The sequence below is a fragment of the Micromys minutus genome, assembly GCF_963924665.1.
Source record: "Micromys minutus genome assembly, chromosome: 11".
In the NCBI taxonomy this organism is placed as follows: Eukaryota; Metazoa; Chordata; class Mammalia; order Rodentia; family Muridae; genus Micromys; species Micromys minutus.
Genome location: NC_137980.1, coordinates 14,679,917 through 14,706,604, shown reverse-complemented (window position 1 = coordinate 14,706,604; position 26,688 = coordinate 14,679,917). Strand labels below are relative to the sequence as shown.

Here is a 26,688-nt window from a genome sequence, read left to right as displayed (position 1 = left end):
CAGGAAATGAGTCTGACCACCTCCGGGTATGAGGTAGAAGTGGGCATGGGGAAAACTTTCGGAAAGACAGTTTAAGAAAATCGGTCCTTCCAGAGACCCAAGGGAAAACCAAACACGACTAGTTAAAAAAACAAAAACAGTAAATTATATTCCTAGTGATATTCTTCCATACTCATAGCTCAGTGCCTGCCCTGAGTCCTCTGCATGTATGTTGTGATCGTTTACCTTGGAGTCTTTGTGAGACTCCTAACAGTGGAGGTGGGCATGGCTCTGACTCTTTTGCCTGTTCTTGGGACCCTTTCCCTCCTATTGGGTTGCCTCATCCAGCCTTGATGTAGGAGTTTGTGGCCAGTCGTATTGCATCTTGTTACACAGTTCAAGTTTACTTATATCCCTGGGAGGCCTGTTCTTCTCTGAAGGGAAACGAAGAAGCAGTGGATCTGGGGGAGAGGGAAAGTGGGAGGTGGGAGAAAAAGGAGTGGAGGGAGGGAAGGCTGTGGTCGGGGTGTATTATATGAGAAATAAATGGATGAATAGATAATAAATGAATGAATGAATAGCAAATGAATAAATGAATAGATTCCCTAACCCTGTTTTTATCTGCCAAAACTCATTAGATTCGCCACATGTGTTTTCTGCGCTGCCAGTCAGCTTTTAAGGTATCAGCTAAAATAATCACCATGACTCCCCATGATAACCACAGGCAAAACTATCTGGGGAAGGAGCACATCAGAATTCCACAAAGATCTCTCACTCTCTCTTCCCCCCTCCGCTTTTGTCTTTCAAATCAGAAACTCCTTTTTAACTAATGTGCATGATGAGATGATCTCAAAGAACCATAACATTCAGGTGAAGCAATGAAGTCTGTTTGCGCTTCACGTATCTCTAGATCTGGCAGAGAACTCATCTCCCATCAGATCAGAGGACCATGGGCAGCTCCTCCCACTTCTCTGTTGATGTGAAGCTGGCCCATTTTAATATTTAATATTGTAGTTAGAGAAAGGTGAAGAATTGCAGAGTTAATGATTCATCTGTGGAACCAGGAAGTCGGATGGTGATGTCAGCCCCATGCCCGTGACCTGAGAACTTAGGCAGGGTCGAATACCAACGACAGGGGCCCACTAGCTTCTGGTTTCCCCTCCTTCCCCGGCAGTCAGCTTAGAAATCCAGTGTCACATTGATAGACAAGGATGGCTGTGGTTGGCAACTCTTCCTGCAGAGAACTCCTCTGGGTTCTTGCAGACGGACAGACGCTCCTACAGCTGCCCTTGTTACTGGGTCTCACAAACAGCTATGTACAGAATGGCATGACTGGGTACAATCAAACTTTATTGGGATTCACATAATTTTCACGTGTCAGAAATATTTACTTTTCTGCCAACCATTGAAAGCTATAAAACCCATCCTTTGCTTCCTGGCCCTAGAAAAAGAGGTGATGACTGTCTTTGACCTATGGGCCACATTTAATCCTCTTTAACTAAACGACGGAAGCCAAAGCCATTTTCTCTCTTCCTGACCTCTGTTTCCCCTGTCTCCTCTCTGCTCCGTGCTCTCACTTGTACCCGATCGACCAGAACATTTTTTTTTCTCTCGATCTTCACATCTCTGTTTTATGGTGCTATAAACCTCCCAGGAAAATAAAAACAATTCACCAGAGATCTGCCTAGATTTACCCAGTTAGTGCAGTGGCCATGGAGGACATGGGGCCTCTGCTGACAGACCGTTCCCTTCTCCCTTCCTGATGGAATCCACCTCATATAACAGAATATAAACTCAGGAGCATCACTTTCTCCTTTTGTGGCAGAAAAAAAAAGCATGAATGTGACTATGAATCACTGCTAGACAATAAGGAGTCTGTTGGAGTCGTTCTGAGAAATGAGGGAGGAGGGGAGGGAGAGGGAGGGGAGGGGACGAGGAACAGAGAGAGGAGAAGGGGAGAGGGAGGGGAGGGGAAAGAGAGGGGAAGGGGGAGGGGGAGAGAGAGGAGCCACAGCCTCTATCTTGTAGCTGTGAGGAAAGTTCAGTAGCTGATCCTGTCCTATAACTCTGTTAACTGGCTGAAGCTTGTCTTCCTCTTCCCCTGGACTTCACGAGAAAAGAGATAAGGAGCTCCCAAGTGGGCTTTGCCACAGTCTGTTACAGACCACTCTCATCCATGTGAAGTTTATGTTGCTAGAGAAAAAATTTTAATTAGAAATAAATAAATAAATAAATAAAATATCAAATTTCACAGGCCACCAAATGCCACTGGTTGATCTTTTAGCACCGTTGAGTAATAGGCCTCGTGTGTGAACTACCCCTGTCCAGAAGGTCTACTCCACCTCAATCGGCATCATCTCTCTGCGACAGCCGCTGCCCTATACCCTTCTTCCACCCCAAAGGCACGCCTCTCAACAGTCATTGGTCCTCACTCTTCCCACTCCCAAGCCTCCACCCTCACTGCTCACTGCGGACCTCCGCCCCCACCCCAGTGTTCCAGCTAACTGCTCCCTTCAGCAGGGTTATCGGTGACGTCTGGATTGTTTAATGCATGATGGATTTTAATTTGTATTTCTTGCTTGGTGCCGGGGATGAACCCGGGTCCTCACACATACCGAGCACACACTGCAGCCCAGCTTTACCCTGGGCACGTGCAGAAATACATTCACTGCATGCCTTGCTTGACTACTGTACAGTGCCTCCCTGACACCACTTTTTGGATTTCTTTTCCCCTGCAGTCCTTTGTTACGTTTGCAGCTTCTTTTCTTGCTCTCCCAATATCGGGGAGTCCTCAGCAACCCCCCCCCGTTACCCATTCTTGTCTTACAAGCCAATTTTAAGTTGTCCCGCCTACACTTACAGCTTTAATTGCTATCTGTAAATTACTGATGCCCAAACTTATAATCTCCTTCCTTAGACACAGACTCAAGCCACTGAACACCCCACAGACTACTCCTCGTGGGGATCATAAGACTCCCCTAAACTCACCACGGCAAAGCCCGATCTACCCGCCAACTCCGGGAATGGCACTCAAGTCAGAAGCCCGGATGAGTTTTGTACATCTCCCTCCATGGTCTTTATGTGACAAACATTTCTTTTGCTTACAAGAGTCTCCCCTACTTTGTTACCTGGAGGATGCATTCTTCAAAGAAAAAAAAAAGCCAAAAATAAAAAAACCCAAAAACAAACAAACAAACAAAAAACCCAAAAACCTGTTTTGGGAATACCTTCCCAGCTCTCTCCAGCTATAGGTCACCTTCTCCTGGATTTCCTCCTTGTTTCCTTGTGACATGACACGCCTTCCCTGAAACCTGTGTACTCCTTGTATAGACTATTTGCCAGAGTAGGCCATGACCCGAAGAGTGGAAATTGTGCTCCATTCACTGTTGTGTGTCTGAAAGCATTTGGCACAGTCTTAAGGAATGTCAACTGAAGTTGAGTGGATAGACGCATGGTAATTAATTTGCTGGGAAATCTATTATGTTAATATTAATGAAAATGAACTAGCATTCTATGCTCAATTGGCAAACATTCATTTGAATACAATAGTTTCATCAATTATTGGGTAGCAAAACTCATATAACTTTTGAACGGAAAGTTGGAAAAATAGTTAAGTCCTTTAGAGCTACAGAGAGGTCATTTGTAGTTAGCAAGAGCAATCTTCCTGCTGACTAATAAATCTCTTGGGTGCTAGTACTTTAGTTAGGTTAAATATATTTCCTTAAAAACTCATGCAATATTGTTTCATTTGCTTATAACGTCTGCTGATGAACCTCAACACAGACCAAAAGAAATGATCCCAAACCCTGGACCCCTTTACTTCAATTAATGCATATTTGAGCTGACTGTGGTGATGCCCACCTGTCATCCCAACATGAGACAGAGGCAAAAAGGTCTGGAGTTTAAGACCATTCTTAGCTACCTAGCAACCCCAAGACCATCCTGAACTATTTCAAAACTTTGAGGCAGCTCTCATTTATCCTCTACTGACACTCGCTGCCACATTTCTTAACAAAAGCATCCGGAAACCTGGCACTGGACTTCGGTTTCCCGACACCACTGGTTACTGTTATCAGCCATACTGCAGAATTCACATGTGAACGGATTGATGGTGGGCTAATGAAAGAGAGAACTAATTTAAGAAATGCTGGTTGTCAGAGCTCTCCGGGCTTTGAGAGTTCAGTGAGCATATTTATTATCTGAATAGATGTGCTCACAGCGGTATCTCAGGCTCTTTTTCTAAGGCATTTTACACACAATTTAGTAAAGCATATTAAAGACACTTAATGACAAGCTTTTGTACAGAGTCCACTGAGACCCCCAGTGAGGATGAAAATGAGTGATATTTGCACATCTCTTTCCATGTTTCCCTAATCTTCTGTGCTTAATTGCTAGAACAAAGCATTTGCTAAATTTTGGAGTAAAAATAAAATCTACGTTTAATTGCATACTAATAAGGAGCCCCCTTCTTCATTTCCTGGACCATTATTTGTGCTAAATAGTTTCTAGAAAAGCTATTTTCCCGTCACTTCATCAAGTCCCTTCCTTTATTGTTAACATTCAACTAAATAAGAGTTTGGCATCCACATACACCCAGTACTCTGGTATAAATGTCATCACATAGCAGAATGTAAGCCATATTAGCATTTCCATTTTGTGTTAATAATTGCAATTTATAATCCATTCAAGAATTCAAGTAGAAATGTGGCATATGTAACAGTAACATATATCAATATGTATAAAGCATCTACTTAGCTGTGTCAAATAGTGGTGCATAGTAATTTTCTCACTTCTGAAGAAGTGTTATAGATACCCTATAGGAGGAGTCTGGATGCTTTTATCCCGAGTATGGCTGTCATGGTCAGTGCCGGTGCCACACAGCTTTGGTTGGGCTGTGTGGGGGGCAAAGGAAGTCACTGCTAAAGGATGTATGTTATTGACAAGGACACCAGTGCCTCAGACCCAAGGGAATTGACAAAGTTTTTCTCTGGTCCACATGCAAATGCTGTCACATCTAACCACACCTTCCTCCTCCGGGATGCTTACAGCCTGAGACTGTGCTCCCAGCGAGAGCTCCTATGGACATCAGATAGCTCTTCGTCCTGTAATAAATAAATTCGCTGAGGTTCCCATCTGTGCCCTACGGCACAGTCAGTGCCCTACGGCAGATTGAGCATGGCCCACACAATCCCAGTCTCTTTCCCCCGTCCCAAGCACACATGCTGTGCAGAATATGATGGAAAGTTTATTTGTTGCCTCATGAGGCTTTCAGGGAGAGTGACATGAGCTCCCTCATTGGTCCAGAAGTGACCCTCGAGAGCATGGAAAGGAAACAGCAGTGGGGTTCTTTTGCTGATGTGGGGAGTAGTTGGTTCCCATACCTGGGCCTGTGCACACGATGAAGGGTGGATCACTTCTTTTTTTTCATATGTGCCTACATGTTGGGCTAAATGAAAGAGATGTTATAGAGTTGAAAGTTGTCAGCAAACAACAAAAACTGAGTCCTGTTGTGCATAGCATACTGTGGGAAAGGAAAAAAGTGTGCACTCGTGATCCATTACCATGACAACTCTGCATAGCAAACTACCCACCATCAACGGTTGACCAAGGTAAGGGTCTGCTACTGACATGTGGGGTTGGCTATTCTGTCTGAGTCAGCGCTCAGCAGATCTCAGCTAGCTTAGCCTAAGGTCACGCCACTGCGGACACTCCTCCTCTTCAAGGCTAGCAAGGTGTTGGCACCAGCAAACCCAACCATGGCAGCGCTGTTTAGACACCATTGCAGACCTTTGGCTAAAAGTCTATTGAGCAGGCCAGCCATTTCTCTAAACAACTGCATATTCTCACAGATTTCTAACATCAGCATTATCTAAGGTTATAGTGTTCAGAAAAAGAAGTCAAAGCAAGGATCGATCATCATTAAGTATGGGACACTGCACTGGTGCTTTCAAAAATAAATAAATGATCCCCAGGGGCTCAGAGCCTGACGTTGGGGAAAATAAGCAAATAAGTTCAGGTGCTGTTAAAATAATGGGATAAAACTCAGTGTAAGTGCAACCACAGATTTACACACACACACACACACACACACACACACACACACACACACACACAGAGAGAGAGAGAGAGAGAGAGAGAGAGAGAGAGAGAAATTTTAAATCCAGGTATCACATGTAAGACTAACACTATTTTCCTTGCTGCATTTGGCTTCTTCTTTTTTTAAACATAATGATTTCCAGCTAAATTCATTTTTCTGAATTTCACTATTTCACCTTTCTTTGTGGATGAGTACGATTCCATTGTAGATATGTGACCCATGTCTTTTATCTATTCAGCTGTTGGCAGATGTCTGGTCAGGTTCTGTTCTGGCTACTGTGAACATGTGGTAGCAAACAGGGCAGGGGCTCCTCCTTCCCACTTCCTCAGAAGCATTTGTTGTCAAGTTTTCTTCATGACAGTCATTCTGACTAGGGTGAGATACAAGTCTAAAAACATTTTAATTTTTTATCTCTGTGATGAGTAAGAATATTAATTTTTTTTCATTATCTATTGGTCAATTATGTTTCTTCTTTCAAATTGTCTGTTTGATTCTCTGGCTCATTTACTGACTGGATGAGGAGGAGGAGGAGGAGGAGGAGGATGCTGATGATTGTGTGTGAGAGAGGGGAGAGGAGGGGGAAGGGAGAGAAGAAGAATTTGTTTATTTTTGGGGGGTCTTCTTCTCTTTTAGCTATTAACCCCCATTGATGTGCAGCTGGCAAACATTTCTCCCTGCTTTTTAGTCCATCTCTTCACTCCGCTGGTTGTCTCCTTGGCTGTGCAGTAGCTGTCAAATTCTAATCCATCCCCTTGGTCCACGGTGGTGTTATAGGATCCTCTTCAGAGAATGCCTGCCTCTGCATGAATCTCACAAAGCTCTGACCACTGTTCCCTGGCAACTTCCAGTCTTACACTGAGGTCTCAAATCTACTCTGGAGCCATGACTACCTTCACAAAGAAACACAGGCACGGTGACTCTTTCGCCTTCTTTGCCACCTTTTAAAAACTTTTCTATCAATTCTTAGGAATCTCACATCCTGCACCCCAGTTCCACTCATCTCCCTGTCCCTCCATATCCACCCTCTGCTCTTGCAACCCCCCCACAACAAAAGAAAACAAAGAATAAATATAAAATAAAACATCACACTACAGAAGCTGAGAGTCAGTGTGTCAAACAGTAGGCCCTGTTGCTGTTTGGCTTAACTTGCACACGTTCATTGCAATGAGTCACGGGTCTGGTTTGAGGACTCTGGCTTCTGCTACACTACCAATATTGGATCCTCACAGGGACTCCTCCTGGATGTCTTGCCGTTGCCCTGGGTCATGGAGTTCCCGCAGCTTTGGAACTGCTCTAGCAGATCACAGATGGGGTAGATGTTGGGGTGGGCCAGTTCAAAGCCCTGGATCTGGGCCTGGGTGGTAGCTGAGTCATTCAGCCCACCAGCTCTCCTGAGCCCACACAACCAGGGCCAGATCTCCTGCTCTGCCCAGGCAGGGGGCGGTGCTATTCCCTAGGCCTGCAGCAGGCGGCATAGGGTGACACCAACTCTCCAGTACCCATGCCACCAGGGCCAGATCTCCCATGCTACCCAGGGGAGGGGCAAGGCCAGCACTATGCTGCCCTTGGACATCAACGTGGTCCCAGACAGCAGCCCAGACTAGGGATGTCACTATGGCCTCCGGTCACCCAGGCCTCAGGTGGCTTAGCAGGCTACTCATATTGGGCGTTCCTTACCCACCTCACCTTCCTAGCTCCTGCTCTCTTCACATGCACAAACTGCTCTGCTTCCCTCTCTCCCCCTTTTCTCCCCTCTCCCCCATTTCTCCAGCACGCACCCGCTCATCCCAGTGGAGCCCCCCCACCCCCCTGCCAGCCACAGCACAGCACTAGGCATGCGCCCACCATAGTTTTCTAACGTAATACATTTTTGTTATAATCACAATTCCTTTTGATCACAACTACATGAAGAAAAACTTCCTAAGACCCCTCAGTGCTTAGCTTTCTGAAAGTGAATGTTCTCGGAATGCAACCCTAGATAACTTAGTCAGGCTAGGAGGAAGTCCTTTGCTTCTTTTGTGTCTCCATTATCTCCAATGTCAAGTTCAGTGTAAACGTATCGTGTGCTTACACGTGCAAGCTGTTTTCCTAGGAGGCTGCCAGGAATAGGAGATTTCTAAAACAGCTAAACAGTGACTTTAAAAGAGCAAGCTGAACTAAACAGGATCAAGCTTCAGTATCGAACCTTACAGTTCCGTCTTACTCACATGAGAAAAAAACCAGAAAGTGCTCAGGATAGTTCAAGTAAGAAAAACATAGTGTGGGGAAATGCTTAATAAATAAAGAATGGAGATTTCAAACAGGGAGCCCTGGGGCTGTGGATGAGAGCATACAGCCCTAGAATCCAAGTCAGATCTGACCTACAGGATCTATGGCAGATCTGATCTACAGGATCTGTGGCAGATCTGATCTACAGGATGGCACTGAAGGTGCAGAGAGATGGAAATACCCTTGTCTCTATCCCCTACCTTCTCAGTGCTCCCATTTCCCACTTTATCCAGACTCCTGGCCTGCCTGTGGAGGGGTGGCATTTGACGTGAGAGGGGACAGCAACATCGGACACACTGAACGAAACCTCCCAGGACAGTGTGATTCTTGCATTGACTCACTTAGGGGGTGGTTCCACTCTGTGTCAGAAAAGCTGTGCTGTTAGGCAGTATAACCATTTCTCCCCTTGCTTTAGGGGGTAGGGGGCGGCAGGGTATCCTTATGTAATACATGCTAGCCTCGAATTCACTTTGTGACCCAGAATGACTTCAAACTCATGATTCTCCTGCCTCTGTGAAGTTCTCTGAGTCCTTGGATTACATCCATGTACCATTACAAGCTTTGTTACTTGTGGTTTTGTGGTTTGGGTGCCCTGTAGTCACCTAGTTTGTGTCTCTGTGTGTGTGTGTGTGTGTGTGTGTGTGTGTACCTCCTGAAAAAGATTCTAATGCACTCATCCAGCTAAATGTTGGCCTTCAAACTTGTAAATATTCACTCACTTGATTTAAGGAAAAGTTACTCTGAATGAATTGTATGAGGCATTTAAAGGGAAGGCTGTTTTGTTTAAAGCGTAGGCCGGAGCCCTCGACCCCTTTAACCTTGAAATACGGTATGAAAACCTGAAAAGATATTCCCAAGTCAGGTCCATCTCATTATTTCTAGTGGTATTGCCTAGGAACGCATGCCTGCCCCTTTCCAGCGTTTTCAGTTCTAAGTGGTAGGCATATGGTGACCCATTCCATCTAATGTGCTAGATAAAACATTAAAGAAAGCCCAGAGAGGCTGTTATTAGACCCCAAAGAGATGGTTGCTGAGAGGGTAGCTCAGGTCTCCGGCTTATTAGCTGTAAACACAATCGGAAGTGGAAAGGGATTACTCCGGCAAATCCAGAGATGGAATGGTGGGTTAACCACCCAGCTGGTGGTAGATAGTTTCCACAAATGGAATTCTTGGAGACAAATGAGATGGGGGTCTAGAAATACTCTGAAGGGCCCTCTGCATTGGTGGAGAGTGTTACACGGGGAATACATCTACTGTGGCTTTTCAAATGTTTTTTCCTTTAGTTAATCCATGCCGTCCTTTGAGGGCTCTCTGCCTGGAGAAAGAGGGGCCACTGGGGTGCCCCTGCTTTGTCTTCTTAACCCCTGTACCTTCAAATGGAACCTTTAGCGAGTGTTGAGTTGCCCAAGGTGGGTGTACAGCCCTTTCCCAAAATGGCCTAAAGTAAATCATCCACGAGACTCAGCATCTCCATCTCTGCCTAACTGTCTGTATAAATACCTTGGGGTGTTTTTATTTCCAGCCCTCCCCCCCCCAAAAAAAAAAACTTTCCACTTGTCACTCTTTGTCTCAAAACTTAATGGAAAAAAAATTCGTCATTTCAAATTTTCAAGAAAAGCTTGTAGAAATACACAAATCCTACAGTCCTCTGGACCACGGGAAGCGGTTGGGAAAGCAATCTGAGACTTTAGAGACATGGCTCCAGTGGTGTTTCTCTAGAAAACATTAAAAAGTAAAAGGGAAAAGAATAGAGGAGCTCAGGCTTGGGACTGGCCCTCTCTGCCCATCCTCTGCGCCCTGTCCTTTCTTTCGAATCCCTCCCTTCCTCAGCACACTTCTGTGTCCACCCACCCCTTCCCATGTCCACCTCATTCCTTTCCGCCTGGTCTCCAGCGTTTCCCTCGGTGGCCCACACTCCCAGCTCCCGCCGCCCCCGCTCTTCCTGGCAAATGGGGGAATCCTGGCCAAGGGGGCCGCCCCGGCTCGGTCCTCCCCCACCCCACCCCCGGGCGGCTGGACCATAAAGCGCGGGCTGTGGCCGCGGAGCCCAGCAGCCAGCGCCCCTCCGACGGCTGTGCGCTGCCCGCGGCCCCGCTCCGCCACCTGCACTGCTCACCGCCCGAGGCCAGCTGACAGCGCCCTACCCAGGCAGAGCCAACAGACGTTGTCGCTGTCGCCTGCACAGCCCTCGGGGAGCCCGAGAGTCACCATGCCGGCCCCACGCGCGGCTGCCTTCCTCCTGCTGCACCTGGTCCTGCAGCCGTGGCAGCGGACGAGTGCCCAGGCCACACCCCAGGGTAAGTGGCCTCCCCTGGTCCCCTGCACCCAGCCCGCTGTTGCTGTCTGCTGTCCGGAGATCACCTAGCAGGGGGGCAGTTTTGCACTCACTGCTCTGGAACCTCACCATGCACCTCTCAGTTCCTCTGGGACCTGAATGGAAGTACATCATTTATTGAAAGTCTAGAATTTTCTCCACTTCCATTACCCAAGCACAGGACCGATTCCTTAAAGTATAGTTTGAAGGGTGAGGGGTGCAAACTTATTTTCGTTCATCATTCACTGGAAAACTTGCCACAGGGCCCTTGGTCCTCTGGCAGGGGACAAAATCTTAGTTGTCTGAAGACCAGTGTCTGTCCCCTCCAGTCTCTTCTCCCAGGGAAGCCCTGGCCCTAAGTGACACCCCTGAGCAACGCTGCTTTGCTCTTCCTGTGCTTCTCCTTATCCTCAAAGGCTAATTTAACACACACACACACACACACACACACACACACACACACACACACACACGTGGGGCCCCTATCCCCAGGACTTAGTTTGATTACTTGAGTCTCTTCAAAAATTGATTTTTGTGTGTGTGAAGAGGTAAAAAAAATTTTTTTTTCAATATTTGACAGGGAGTTGAAATCATTTTCAGGTAGAAAGCACTTGTGGTTAAGCAGAATTTCTTGTAAAGACCACAAGAAAACAGTTACTACAGCCAGGAAGGACCTCAGGGCTCTGCCTTGACACTGGGCACCCCGGGTTGTTTTACTATGGACCGAGAATAGAGAAAGTTAGAGGAAACACAGGAGGAGTAAAATGTTTCCTTCCTGAAACTGAGCAAAGCTTGCAGGGGCAGGCAGCCTGTGTACCCGTCAGGACACCATGGTGGCTACCATTCATTGCACCGAATAGTCCATAAGTTACTTTCTGTTATATAATATCTTCTGTTATATAAATTCTAATATTTTCTGTTATATAAATTTTTGACATTGGAGCATTAAACTTTGTGATGTAGGTTAGGTTTGGATTCTGCTTTTTAGACCTGACAGTTCTGTGGAGACTTGAGTTCAAGTGATATCACCTAACTTATCCCATTAACTTAGTTGCTGTAGACAATCTGATTAAGTCGGGCTTCTGGTGGATTCCTTTATAGAGTTATCAAGTCGGCAATCAACAGCTCAACTGATTTAATTCACTTATCTCCTTCCCTCTGAGCCGAGCTGCTAGACCTAAATTAGCAGGTATTCAATTTCCACATTCATCCAGAGTAGTAATTTCACCTCTAACGCTAAAGGCTCATTGCTTGGATCCTGGTACTTTTACTGAACTGTGATAGCATTAATAGGAAACGGTAGCGTCTTATGTCCTCCCCAAACAGTCTCTGAAGTCATTGCTCACTAAGCCCAGCTCAGCCTCTGGAGCGGCAAATGAATCAGACAAGGAGCCAGGCAGGCTGAAGTTCTCAAGTAGAGCCGGCTAGATCCCAGGCCTCATCAAAGTTGGAGCTGGCATGAAGCATCAGGAGCTCAACTCATAAAACAATTCTCAAACTCTGGATTTATGTCTGCTTCCTGAAAACGCCTTGGCTAGAACGGAGTTTTCAAGCACGCCACTTCATTCAGCCTTTTCCCCCATTGGTGGGGATGATAAATTTTCAATTCTTTAGAAATTAAAAACCTACTTTTGTAGCTTGAGGATGTGAGGTACTAGAAGGATACGTGAGATATTTTGGCTTTCAACTCATCTAGTATTAAAATCACTGTGATGTGAGGACTTCTAGGGGAAAGAAACAGCAGAGATCCAGCTTGGAAATGAATTATCTGTTTAAAAAAAATGGACATTCTAGAGTAACTTCAGTTTTTCCTATTTGATTTAAAAATGTATTTGTTTATTGTAGAAAGCAATGATTGCTCATTGTAAAAAAAAAAAATTAATTTAACCACAATTGCCAGAAAATAAACCAAAAAAATTCTTATACAACCTAGAAATAGCTACTGTAAATGTAAACATGTTATTGAATCAACTTTTGTTTTAAATCTTTGTCTGAACAAATAAATCACTAAAGACAGCATGTTAAACATATATATATATAATTTTATAACTTTAAAAAAACTTCATTGTGAACATCTTTCTATATCTGTATGAATTTAACTGCATTTCAAAAACATGAGCCAAAATTAACCTAGTCTGTCTTGTAGTGTAAGACACTAAACGTGTCACTGGTGTTTTGATATCATACTAAGCATCTTAGTGGACAGATGACGTGGTAGATGGCTTGGACTGGCACTGGCCATTGCTTTAACTGTAAAGTCCTTCTTCCCTTGACATTTTCACAGCAAGGTACTCAGCCCAGAGGGCTTCCACATCCCCAGTTTCTAGTCTCACCTAGTTCCTTCCACACGTGTAGAGAATCCGTAGAGTCACAAGTGACAGTAAATATTGTACCTAAGTCGGTTATCTATCATTTCCAATATATTTCTTTAAGTAGATTTGCTAGGTCGGGAGGCATTGTGTTTCAGAGTCTGATACTGTTATTTAAACTGCCTTTGGAATGTTTCTACTGAGTCGACCTGAAGACAAGGCACGCTGATAGTGACCCTGGTTACATGCGTGAGGTCCGGGTTTGATCCCCACTACCAAAAAAAGGGAATTTTTGCCAATCTAAATCTCACTGAACAGAACATGAAAGAGTACCCTGAACTCTCAATTACAGTGTCAGGTACTACTGTATCTTTACTTTTCCCAATTTTGGTAGCAAAAATGCTACCGTTTAAGTTAGCAGCTCCGTGCTTACTAAGTAAATGGGCACATGAACATCATCTATATACCTGTTAGCCATTCACGGTTCTTTTTCTGTAAGTTGCCTATTTGTACGTTAGGCTGCTTATCACCTTGCTGGTTTGTAAGAGCTCTCTGTCGGTCATCAGTGTCACCCTTTTAGCCATCAGACTGAGGTGCACCAGAGATAGCTAGAGGTACTGAAGTTCCCGGCCAGCCGAGGACGGCCAAGCAGTATCTGTGTACCTCAGTAAGCACTTGCTGTAGTATCAGAGTTGTCACCGGCAGCTTTGACAGCGAGCATTCAGTGGCCCCAGACATCCCCTTTGCATGTCAGTGAGTCTCAGGAAGCTTTGTCCAGAAAGTGCTGCCTCCTTGTGATGGAAAACAACCCATAGCTGTACAAATGTGGAGTTTACCTCTGGTAACCAGCTCCATCCCTCTGGATACATTTGAGTCAGATAAGCCACATGGGTCACTTTGTTTTGTTTCCTTGATGAGATTGTTTTTTTTTTTAACAGAGATATTGGAAAACTGTTTAGGCTCTCAGAGAAGTGGCAAGTCATTTTACTGTACTCTGGCTGCCGCTACAGCATGGGCTCTGCCTCTTTTCGGTCTTGTCATGGAACTGGAAGATGCCATTGGCTGTGGCCCAACAGGCACCTAGCAGATCTCATCAGTGCAGTGACCTGCCGAGGACAGGAGAAAGATGCCTAGCTGGTCGCTCTCACCCAACCCCCGCTCTCCTTGTGCTTTCAGCTTTTGATACTTTTCCTAGTGGACATTTTCAGAGCCACTTGTTCAGCCAAATCCAATTCTGTGTTTGCAAAGCTAGACTTCTCTTTAGGGCTATAGCAAGTCATAAATATTGTACTGTATTCCCTCTGCTTCAAATGTCCAGCCACCATTAAAGACAGGAAAAACTAGTGAGTTTGTCAGTGTTGGGGGAGGGGGGCAGTAGGGGGAATGGGAGCAGCGAGATCAGCTCACACTGTTTTGTAGCGTATAGTCAAATGCTCCCCCCACCAATTAACAACAACAACCCAAAGTGTTTGCCCCCGGTTAGTCTTCGATGACCACACACTTCCTTCTTGTCTCTCTAGTCTTCGACCTTCTGCCGTCCTCCAGCCAGAGGCTGAACCCAGGTGCCCTGCAGCCAGTCCTGACAGACCCCACCCTGCAGGAGCTCTACATCATCTCTACCTTCAAGCTGCAGAGTAAAAGCTCAGCCACCATCTTTGGCCTCTACTCCTCAACTGACAACAGCAAATACTTTGAATTCACCGTGATGGGACGCCTGAACAAAGGTAAGCCGGCTTGCAGGATTTCTGTGGAGGGCTCCTTCTGGTCTACCTTCCACTGCTTGTTTTCCTTTGGATGCCATGTTCTTCTTACTGGACACTTAACTGTATGAAGGTAGTTGAGAGAGAGAAATAAAGACTTGCTGTGGTCAATATGTCTTCCATTACCACATTACAGAAACAGTAGCCTTCACTGTGGCATTAGCATATATGCAGGGAATGTGTTTTCATTGAATTCACCACTGCAGCATTGCCTGCTCTTCTCTCATTGGTTCCCATTCTTGTCACAACCAGTCCTCTGCATCCATGTTTTGAGAGGTTTGTTGTTTGTTTGTTTGTTGTAAGCTGGTGCATTTTGTTGGAATCAGTTACAGCAGCACAGGTAACTGGATCATTTAGAGGAACACCACGAAACTGCTGGTGGCTACACCACTGAAAAAGCCATGTCCTAACCCTAACCCACCAGCCACCATTAGATCTGGCCATGCATAGATCCGTGGGAAGTGTTTCATCCTTTCGAACCTATGGCAGAACATTGACAGGCCCAGTCTTGTGCAGACCTTAGTCTCATAATCATGGCTACTGAGAGTATAAAAATGCAGTGATACCTATGTAGCAGTCCACAACACTCTATCCCTTCCTTTGACTCTTGCCTTGTTTCTGTCCTTTCTTTCACTACAAGATGCCTTCTGACATGGCTCCATCCTCTGAATGTTATTCTGAATTCTGAAACCAGTTCAGAAAGGATGAGATCAGAATGACTACACATTTGCCTGCGTCCTCCCCAGCTATAACCAGTGTGTAGACTATGTAGTTTAAACAACAGACATTTCTCATAATTCTAGAGACCAGCAAGACCGTCTTAGACCATGTCTAAGTTCCTGGCAAGTGTGGTGTCTCTCTTACAAAGTCATCTTCCCAATGAATGTCCACAACGTGGAGACAGTGTATGTTCTCTTATGTCTCTCCTTGTAAATGCATGAATCCTACAGAGAAACTTCCACCCTCAGGATCCCGGCTCAACTCCCAAACTCCCAAATGCTCCCACACTGGGGATGATGACTTCAGTGGATGAGTGTGAGACCACTCCCTCTTCCTGTTCCCTCAGATGCTATGGCTGAGCAGATGTAACTCACAGCTTGGAGTGCTATGCAGGCCTTTCAGGAGACCACACACCCTAAGCAGCAGGGCAGAATGAACAGCCCTCCGCTGATCCAGCTAAAGCCCACATTCAGCACTGTCTGCTCTCTGTTTCACTGCCCTGAGAAATGGCTCCCAAAGAAAAAATCATGGGTTTTCACCCTCTTCCCTCCCTTTCATGCCCTGGGGGCAACACCTGTTCCTGTTTATTAAGGAATGTGACAGATACATATTTTTCTGCTTCATGCATTTCTAAAACAGGAGAGTCAGGGCTTCTCCCTGGATTTTATATCTATTTCAACTGGCTTTATAAAGTTGACCCTTCCTAGTGTTTCTGCCTGCTTCTTAGATGTCCTTGTACTTGAACCCTTAAATCTGCAGGCTGAGAGAGGAAAGCCTTTGCTTGCACAGAATGGTAGAGTTTAAAACCAGAGAAGAGTGGGCTGGAACCCTTTCTTATCCCCTCTTCTTGGCACTCACTCATCTCCTATGGGCTTTCTTGGTCTGTCCCTGGGTGAGTCTCAGGTAACCAAGTCTGGGACATACTGAGCAGATAGGTCAGCACTCCTTTCCCGATTCCCTTCTATGCTGAGGGGTAACTTACTCCCAACCCCTGCCTCCCATTTTCCTCACATCTCTTAAGTTAGTTGCTGAGATTTCAGCCACTTCAGATGCCTTGGAAAGATGTTTGTTCCTGCTCAATTCAGCAGAACAGTGAGAATGAAAAGCTGCTCCTAGATTTTGTTACTCAGGGTGTCTTACCCTCTGCTTCTAAGACGGCCAGTCTGCCTGGACCATCATAACACGGGAAGCAATCTCTCCTGAACTGACTCTTCCCATTTACTCCCAGAGCCAAAGCAACACTAGACCCATGGTGTGTCTGATGAGCGAAGCGCTTGTTACTGTTTCCCCTCGAAGAGAAGCTAGCAATGCTATGCAGCTGTAAGCTCTAGATGATCAACCTTTTAGGGGAGAGAAGAGATAGTTGATGAAAACCTTCATGTATTTGTTTTCCAGTGCTGGAGACAGAACCTGAGGTTTTGTGTATGGGAGGCAGGCACTATGCCAATAAGCTCCATCCCCAACCGCCTCTTTTGGTTTAAATCTTAAATGTTCCCGAAAGCCCATGTGCCAAGCTTTGTGCTGCTGGGTCACTGGAGGTGTACCTTTGAAGGGACATGGGGACCCTGAACTTCTTCTTCTTCTTCTTCTTCTTCTTCTTCTTCTTCTTCTTCTTCTTCTTCTTCTTCTTCTTCTTCTTCTTCTTCTTCTTCTTCTTCTTCTTCTTCTTCTTCTTCTTCTTCTTCTCTCTCCTTCCCTCCTTCCCTCCTTCCCTCCCTCCCTCCCTCCCTCCCTCCCTCCCTCTCTCTCTCTCTCTCTCTCTCTCTCTCTGGCTGTCATAAAGTGATCAGTTTTAAGTTGTTGATCCTAGCCATTTTGTCCTAAAAAATGTATAGCTAACCAGCACACCTCTCACCCTCCCTCCAATTGGAAAAGATGTTATTCTTAGAAAACTGTGACCATCAAAAAGAGATTCCAGTAATGAGAGTTCTGCAGAGAGTAAAGAAAAGTTATATAACTATTAAAGCTTGGGGGAGTTGAATAATTCACATCGTGTTGTTTGTCTAGAAAAAAAAAAACCGGAAAATACACACACTTGCCATCTGTAGGAAGGAGCGGCAGCCATGATGAACTGCACAGTGAGAGAGAATCAGCGAGTTTCTGGGTCCGAGAAGAGGTGGCATATAGTTATGACTCCTTGTTGAAGTACTTAATGGTAGTCTTACTGATTTAGTTTTCAGAACCACGAGAGAGTTGTCTCCCTGCACAGTAGTTTCCAGTCACCCCTCCCTCAACTGACCGAGGCTCAGCTGCTCTCCCTTCAGTTAATTTGCAGATAAAACAATACCACAGTCAGAACAATCCAAATGCATTTCTACTGACTAAAGGAACCTGAGTAAGAAGTAAAGTCTGCCTCTCCCATTAACAGACCTGAGCCAGCATTAGATGGGAACTGGAAGGGAATGGTAAAGATGATATTAGAGAACAGAATCAGGCCCTCTGGTCCTAGAGAAACTGCTGGGATAGACTCAAATGTGACCCATGACCACCACAGAAGCGTCTGCCGCAATATCTCTGCTTCCGTTCTCTAAGTAGCCCCATCCACTGCCATTTCATTACTGCTGACAAAACCGTCTCAGTCAAGGTACACCCACCAGAGACCTATAGTGTCCCCCATTCCAAAATGTATAAGGTGCAATTGCCTTACCTTTCAGGTTCTACAGCATAACCCACAACATGCTTCCCAAATTGAACCTCACTGTGGCCTTGTCACAGCCTGAGCTTCTGCCAGAAAGTGTAGTCCCCTCTGAACCCACCCACCTGTCTTTCTTTCTCTGCCCCTTTGTACCTGCTCTTCTCCCCATTACATGGCCTCCACCATCTCCAAATACCAAAGTCCTGCACACTAAAGAGTCATCTAATCACTGTCTCAGTTTTCTTTCTATGACTTTGTTTTCTAGACAAGAGAGGTACTAACTGTACTTTGGTTAGTACTTTCATTGCTTACAATTCCCTCCAGTAGGTTATGAGCTCTTTCTCAGTTCTTTCTCTTGCCCTGATTTTGTACGACCACAACACTTTGTAGAGACTACAGCAGGACCCCAAAGAAAACCGATTCCATATGTGCGAGTTGAATAACATGAACAGTGACACGCCATTTTGTGGAAATTATGGAATTTTAGTGTCTGGTACATGTAAATTGTTTGAAAGGAGTTTTGTAATGAATCCACGTTGGAGAACCTTTGCAAACAAGAGGACATGGGTAGTGTTTCTGGTACAAATGATCTGTCAAATTTTTAGTAACACAGGTGGTATGATCTTCATACAAATGAATATTTTGCAAAACCATGTGGTTGGATATGTTTGAAGCCATTCTAGTGTCTGGCATGGAGACAACTTTCTTGTTAGCATCTCAGATTTGAGTCCCAATTGAAAATCCTGCCAACTGGTCATGTACATCTGTGAATCTGACAGCACAGTTATCATCTCTACAGTGAGGGTGATTACAGTCATCTCAGAGTGATCCCAAGAATGGAAGTGTATGCTAAACCCCATTAGCCTATGGATTTTAAACAAAACCTCAGGATCATAAATAGTATATGATGGATGGGTAGATGGATGCTGGGTGGATGGATGGATGATGGATGGATGATGGATGGATGATGGATGGATGATGGATGGATAGATGGATGGATGAATGGATGATGGATGAATGGATAATGGATGGATGGATGGATGAATAGATGATGGATGGATAGATGATGGATAGATGGATGGACAGATGGATGGATGGATGGATGGATGTATGATGGATAGATGATGAATGGATGGATGATGGATGGATGGATGGATGGATGGATGGATGGATGGATGATGGATGGATGGATGGATGGATGGATGGATGATGGATGGATGGATGGATGATGGATGGATGGATGGATGGATGAATGGATGATGGATGAATGGATAATGGATGGATGGATGGATGAATAGATGATGGATGGATAGATGATGGATAGATGGATGGACAGATGGATGGATGGATGGATGGATGTATGATGGATAGATGATGAATGGATAGATGATGAATGGATGGATGATGGATGGATGGATGGATGGATGGATGAATGATGGATGGATGGATGGATGGATGGATGGATGGATGATGGATGGATGGATGGATGGATGGGACAGATATCTGTTATTTATCCATTTTGCTGGTAACTTTGCCTGTGAGAGAAAGGCAATGAAAAGGATTGTTCCCTTGGTCTTCCTTTGGTTGTCACCAAGACCAACTTAGTGGTATTGAAATGAAGGTGCCCCAGGAAACTGCTACCATGACTAGAGTCAGCCATTCACTTTACTAAGGACCAGAAGTGTCCATTGGCTCTGGGTAGCAGTTCTGAATCCTACAGGCTAAAGGCCAGTACAATGTGAGGGAGAAGGAGGAGCTTTAGGAAGCAGTGCTTTAGATCCAGTAATGAGCATGGGGAAGTGGGAGGTCTCAGACTCTCAGGATACAGGCCATGCATGTGTCACAATATGCCAAGTGGAACAGGACTAACATTCGCTTTCCCTTTTGCATTTCAAAGCATGCCTCAGCTCAATTTTAGCATGGGCACATGCAAAAGGTGAAAGATTTAAAAAAAAAAAAACCTTCCCCAAAAGTATAAAAATTAGAATAGAAAAGGCTAAAATTGAATTGAGTTGATGTTATTGATTTGCACATTCAATAATAAAGAGAACATTTGTGCTGTGCTTGGAATGAAGAAGAAGAAATAAATAAGCCCACATGTCTAAAGTCGGCTTCTGTCTTACCCAGCAAACGAAATGTTCTTCAGATGGTCAAGAAGGGTTAAAAGCAAACAAAGAATACTCAACAATAACATCAAACTGGACAAGCTAGTGCATGCCGGCAATACCGGATATTCTGTAAGCTGAGCCTGGAGGACCAAATGTTCAAAGCCAGTGTGGGCTACAGAGTGAGCCCAAGACTAGTCTGGGCAACTTAGTGAAACTCTGTCTCCAAAAATAAAAATAAAAAAATAAAAAAGCAGGGCTGGAGAGATGGCTCAGTGGTTAAGAGCACTGACTGCTCTTCCAGAAGACCTGAGTTCAATCCCCAGCAATGACATGGTGGCTCACAACCATCTGTAATGAGATCTGATGCCCCCTTCTGTGTGTCTGAAGACACCTACGGTGTACTCATACAAATAAAATAAATAAATCCTTTTTAAAAAGTGAAAAAGAGGGCTGGAGATGGAGCTCAGTGGTGGAACTCTTTCCTTGCTTGTTCAACAGCCTGGGCTCAGTCCCCAGCACCACCAACCAACCAACAAACAAAAGCTTCAAGGGAATGGGGAACCACTGCCTTAGTTGTGTACCACTGAAGGCCATACCAGTATCCAATACATACTGCTAATTGGACGGTCACACAGATTAGCCCTGTTTAAGCTGAATGATCGCACAACAGAACCAAAATTCATGAATTTGGGAAGAAGAATAGAAGTATGAGGGATGCTGATAGAGATGAGAAGGGAAGGTCTTTGTGTGCGCATTCGTGTGTGTGTGTGTGTGTGTGTGTGTGTATTGTGTGTATGTGTGTGTATGTGTGTATGTGTGTGTGTGTGTATTGTGTGTATGTGTGTGTATGTGTGTGTATGTGTGTGTATGCTTGTGTGTGTGTGTGCGTGTGTGTGTGTGTGTATGTGTGTGTATGTGTGTGTATGTGTGTGTGTATGTGTGTGTGTGCGCATGTGTGTGTGTTCTGTGTATGTGTGTGTGTGTTGTGTGTATGTGTGTGTGTGTGCATGTGTGTGTGTGTTGTGTGTATGTGTGTATGTGTGTGTATGTGTGTGTGTGTGTGTGCGTGTGTGTGTGTGTTGTGTGTATGTGTGTGTGTGTTGTGTGTGTATGTGTGTGTGTGCATGTGTGTGTGTGTTGTGTGTATGTGTGTGTGTGTTGTGTGTATGTGTGTGTATGTGTGTGTGTGCATGTGTGTGTGTTGTGTGTATGTGTGTATGTGTGTGTATGTGTGTGTGTGTGCATGTGTGTGTGTGTTGTGTGTATGTGTGTGTGTGTTGTGTGTATGTGTGTGTATGTGTGTGTGTGTATTGTGTGTATGTGTGTGTATGTATGTGTATGTATTGTGTGTATGTGTGTGTATGTGTGTGTGTATTGTGTGTATGTGTGTGTGTGCGTGTGTGTGTGTGTGTGTATGTGTGTGTGTGTGTGTATGCTTGTGTGTGTGTGTGTGTCTGTGCGCGCTCGAGTGTGCTCGAGTGCTTCCCTGAGTGGACTCAGCTGTCCGTGCCCAGGTGGATTACAGACCGGGTGACTCAGTAGAGAAAGTGGTAGCAGCATAACCACCGTCGGCGACATTTGGAGGTCAGAGGAAACAGTGGCATGTGGTCTTCTTTCTATGGAGAAGAAAATTAGATCCCGAAAGCCTCTGAATGATGAACTTTGGATCAAACCCATAACATTATTATTATCACAATCCTTATCATTATTAATGTATTTGGGGATCACCTAGCAAAGAAATCAGGAGTTTCTAAACACAAAACAGGGCTAATAAGAACAGGACACGGCCAGCTGCCTCTATTTACAATAATTCCCAAGGTGAAAGACCAAAAAAGTAACGTTATCTTGACTTCAATTTTTTTCCCTAAAGTATCTCATTTGCCTTTCCAAATGATATAAAAAAATGAATATGTCAGAAGACAACTGGGATTAAATAAGCCAAAAATCAATTCAGTGCCTTAAGTGATGGTAGCATTGTGTCTTCTGTTAGCACAAAGCAAAGGAGCAGAATTGAACACAATGAATACCATCAACGTGTGCAAGGTGTGCAAGGCAGCACAGTGGGGCATAGCCAATCAGATTAGATCGAATAAGTACAAGTGTGAATCCCTTCTCCAGTAGAGGAAAGTGAATTACCAGTGCAGGATATGGGAGAGCTAACCAAGGAGTCCTCGTTCAAAGCACTGAGAAACAATCAGTGTGAGCACCAGGCTGGATGCAGAGATGTGCAAAGTATTTGCTGAATGAAAGATCTGCTTTTAATTTGCTTTCTTTATTATTTTATGCATATCGGTGCCGGGAGCCTCCCGGCCCAGAGAAGGTAGCGGTGGAGTTTAGGGAATCTGGTGATGGCTTTAAATCTGAGGGTCTCAGGATTTTCTAGCTCTCTAACTGTACCAAAATGCTGATGATAACATCTAAAAAGTCCTAAAAAGTGTCTTGCTCTTTCTCAGGGTAAAGGGATGCTGGCTTAGGCAACTGACCACTGTAGCCTACCAACAGAGGATTGAGTAATGTGGCCTTTGTTCTGTCTCAGCGGGAGCTGCTGGGCTCTAACTCTCAGCCTGCTAGTCTGAAGTCTCAGGAAGGAAAGGGGTCGCTTAGAAAAGTGATTATCCTCCTGCTCAGACGTCTTAAGTGGGGAAAAGAAAAACTTCTAAAAAGTGAAAAAAAAGATCTTCTATCTCTCTCTCATCTCTTTTGTCCAGATGCCTCTTGTTAGTCGGGCTAGGGGGAAGTTTGGAGCAATAAACGTCTATTGAACCAAGAGACAAGAATAGCGCTTGCAGAAGGAAAAACTTTTACCTAGGCAAATATGCATAAACTCACATAAGTTTATATACAGATTCACAAATGTGCATTTATGAATTTTGGTTTTGAGTGGAAACCAGGTGGGCCCAGCTTGCATGCATTCTCACGATTATATTCTTATAGGCGTGCGCGCACGCACACACACACACACACACACATATCCATACTTACATATGCATATGGAACAAAAGACCAAGCACCAGTGCAGAAAGAACTCACTCATTCTGGATGAAAACCGAGCTCCAATCTTTATTGCATAGAGAAAGAAAAGGCTTCTGCCCTTTTAATGTTAAATGAATTAAACCCATGTTCGTAAGAAAAAAAGCTTTGCTCTTTTTAATAAGACTAAGCCTGCCTTGTTATTAAGAAAGGACCTGTTCTGTCCCGTGGTGAGGAGGGGCCTGCTCCTTCTGCTCTCTGCGGCTTCTCCTTTCCTCTTTCCCTCTGCATTCTGCACAGGACTCTCAGTATTTTATGTCCCCACAGTCTCTAAGTTGTCCCATTCTGCATTCTCTTTGTAGTCTTACTCTGTCCTGTCTGAAAACGTCTCCTCCGCTCAGTTCCTCTCTCAGCTCAGTTCCTCTCTCAGCCCCATTTTTCTCCGCTTAGTTCTGACTCTTGTCTGTCCTCAGGACTTCAACATCTCTCAGAACACATGGTCAACATGTTACAAAGTGCATCACAAGTTCACACGAAAAATCAAATCATAAATTGAAATAGAAGTTTACAGCAGAGAATGTTTGCATGCATATCCACTTGGAGTGATTATCTCGCTAAACATCCATCACCTGTCTCAGCTCCACAGGTCCACTGAAGGTATAAAACTATAAGTTATTAGTGAAGTTTTGTATAGATAAACCCAGTCAATATTTTGTCCTCTTTCCTAGCACCTATAATAAATTGTTAGTTCTCTTTTATGACCTTTGGTTAATTGTTTTACAACCTCTTGGAATGTGCTCTGAGTAGGAGAAAGTCTGGTTACCATCTAAGAGCAATTGACTGGTGACACTTGGGAGACTGACTGAGTTCTCACTGCAGTTTTGACTATCAGAAATGACCTAATAACAGTCCCACTAGAAGAGAGCTTAATAATCAAAGTTATAATTTTAGGAATTCTTATAGGATCATTATTAAGACTTAAGTCATCTATTTGTCTATATAGCATCACTACAAGACAGTACATCTTCTGTACATAGATCTGGAGAAATCTGCTCCAATGGGGGGGGTGATATCACTTAATGATTGTTATATATGTTTAATAATAACAGGAAAAGCATTTTAATAGCAGGAATATTTCCTAAAATGAATCCCTTACAGCCTTGCTGAATAAGAGCAAACCAGTCCCAGACTATATAATAATCCGAGGCAGCCATGTCAGGATGACCACCTGCTAGTAATTAGCTTGTCCAGTCATGGCTCCTGACATGTGGGTGTTTTGATTGCATGCATCTTTATAAACCATGTATGTGTCTGTGTACAGCATACATGTCTGGTACCCATGGAGGTCAGACGAAGGAGATACATTCTTTGGAACTAGAGTCACAGATGTGTGTGACCTGCCACGTGGATGCTGGGAATCAAACCAGGGCTCTGGAAGAATAGCCAGTGCTCTGAGCTGTGTAGCCCTCTAACTACTTTTAGAAGGTCTTTAAGTCTTTAATGCCATAAATACACAGTGGAGTTAGGGCTACTTGACTCCATGGTCTCACTGCACCCTTCACTGTCAAACCACATCCACACCACTGCTGCTCATCTTGGACACTGGGAAACCAGAGGCCACCTCAAGAAGAGCATCATTTAAGGGACACACTCATGTGCGCGCACACGCACATGCAGACACACACGCACACACACTTTTTATTAAATCACATCCAAGTTGAAAAGTTAAGGGAAATAGAAAAATAAAGGAGTCGAGCAAAAGACGGGAGACGGTGAGATGTAAAAGTATTTGGAAGGAGAGATGTGAAAGTATTTGTAGGAACTTGGCGTCAGGATCGGGCTAGATCTGTTCCAGCTCTGAAAAGTAAGACTGGAACCTATGGGTAAGCCTTGAAGGAGACAGCTGCTTACCCTGTGCTAGGAAAACCATGACGAGATATCCCAAAGTTGCACACATTTTTTTTTTCCGAGAGTTAATGAGTTCCCTGTGTCCAGACCACACTGGTGGCAGCTGCATTTTTCTTGAAGGGGTTTGTGAAGAGTTACACTAAGCTAATGACTTGTCCTGCTAATAATCTGAGATTGTGGAAAAGCTAGGAAATCCCAGGGTGTTGAAGAAATGACTTTGTGACTGCCCTTAGAACACGACCTTTGCACTCCTCACAGCTTCGTCACTGACAACATGCTATGACAACTCTCATAACCATTTAAAAGAATTTCCTCCTCAGACGCTCTGTGTAATTGACCAACTGTTCCCCTCTCTCCTCCCTCCACCCGGCCTCTGAAAACCTTACTTATGTGAAAACTGTTAGAAGAACATTTGGAAACAGGCAACGTTTACCACAGTCACCCAGAGAGTTATTAGTGGAAAAGCTATTCGGTGATTTACTTTTGTATGGAGCTCCCGAAGTATAGACGTTACCATGACCAGATACACAGCCCATAAAAATGAATCAGTGAAGACAAACCAGAGTTCCGCCACAGAGGACATGGATAGCAAGGAGGCATTTTAAAAATGTATAATGCCGGTAAAAAGATGACCCAAGTTCACAGTGAGGGTTTTCATTTGAGACTAAAGTACTGAGAGTAAAGTCACTTGTCACAATGTTTCCACCCTGAGTGCCTGCAGGCTGGTCATTCTCAATTCTGCTCCCCAAGCAGACACAGTACTATCATTTCTAGGTTTTTAGCGGGCACCCTGCCTCATTACTTTAAAAGTCAGCATGCTATAACAGTCTTACTCCAAGGTCCATTTCTTCAAAAGCACTTTTTTAAAAAAAATATTTTTCCCAGTATAGCAGAACTTCAAATCCCCCTCACTAGGGTTTGGTTTGGTGGTTTTGTTTCCCTGTCAGCCACAAAGAGTGCATTTGATCGGGTTCGGTACTTTGGGTCCTGTGTCACCTGGTACTCAGGTGAGCCAGTGTAGCTTTGGGTTATCAGATCGGGCCCCAGACTGTCAAGGACACAAACAGGCTAAGCTTGGAGAAAAAAAATCTTCCACATTTTTAAAAAATGGTGTGATTGTGGATGACAACATCGAATAACTATCCAGCCAGTCCCTTCCAGATACCAAGAGATACAGAGGAAGTCGTCTTCGCAGTGTGGAAGGAAATTGAGGGGATGCTCAGGCTGGGACCTGTCCTGAGATAAGGTGTTTAGAATTAATCAGAAGACACTAGGGAGCTATTGGATACATCCATCTGCTTACTAGTGTGCTTGCTTTAAAAAGGCCAGACCTGGGCTGGAGAGAGGGCTCAGAGGTTAAGAGTACTTGTTTTTACAGAGGTCCTAGATCCAGTTCCCAACTGGCAACTCACAACTGTCTATAATTCAATTTGGAGGATGCCCTCCTCAGACCTCTCTGCCTGCACCAAGTGCTAATGTATTGCACATAGCATACATCCATGCAAGACACTCATACAACGATAAGGAAACCCAAGCTAGTAAACAAACAGGCAGGAATTGAATCAGAGCAATTCCTATAGGACACTCAGTCCTCTCGTCTTAAACCTGTACAAAAAGGAT

The 26,688-nt window shown here is 44.6% G+C and overlaps 1 protein-coding gene across 1 annotated transcript in view; it reads left to right on the top strand.

Annotated features, from left to right (window-relative positions):
• The first annotated feature begins 10,417 nt into the window (after positions 1 to 10,417).
• The window catches only part of THBS4 (thrombospondin 4), a 46,341-nt gene continuing 30,070 nt past the window's right edge, over positions 10,418 to 26,688 (top strand). Inside the window, exons 1-2 of the mRNA XM_080925492.1 lie at positions 10,418 to 10,641; positions 14,488 to 14,691. Coding sequence (XP_080781618.1) covers positions 10,554 to 10,641; positions 14,488 to 14,691 — 292 coding nt within the window. The 5' untranslated portion in view covers positions 10,418 to 10,553. The remainder of the gene's footprint in view (positions 10,642 to 14,487; positions 14,692 to 26,688) is intronic.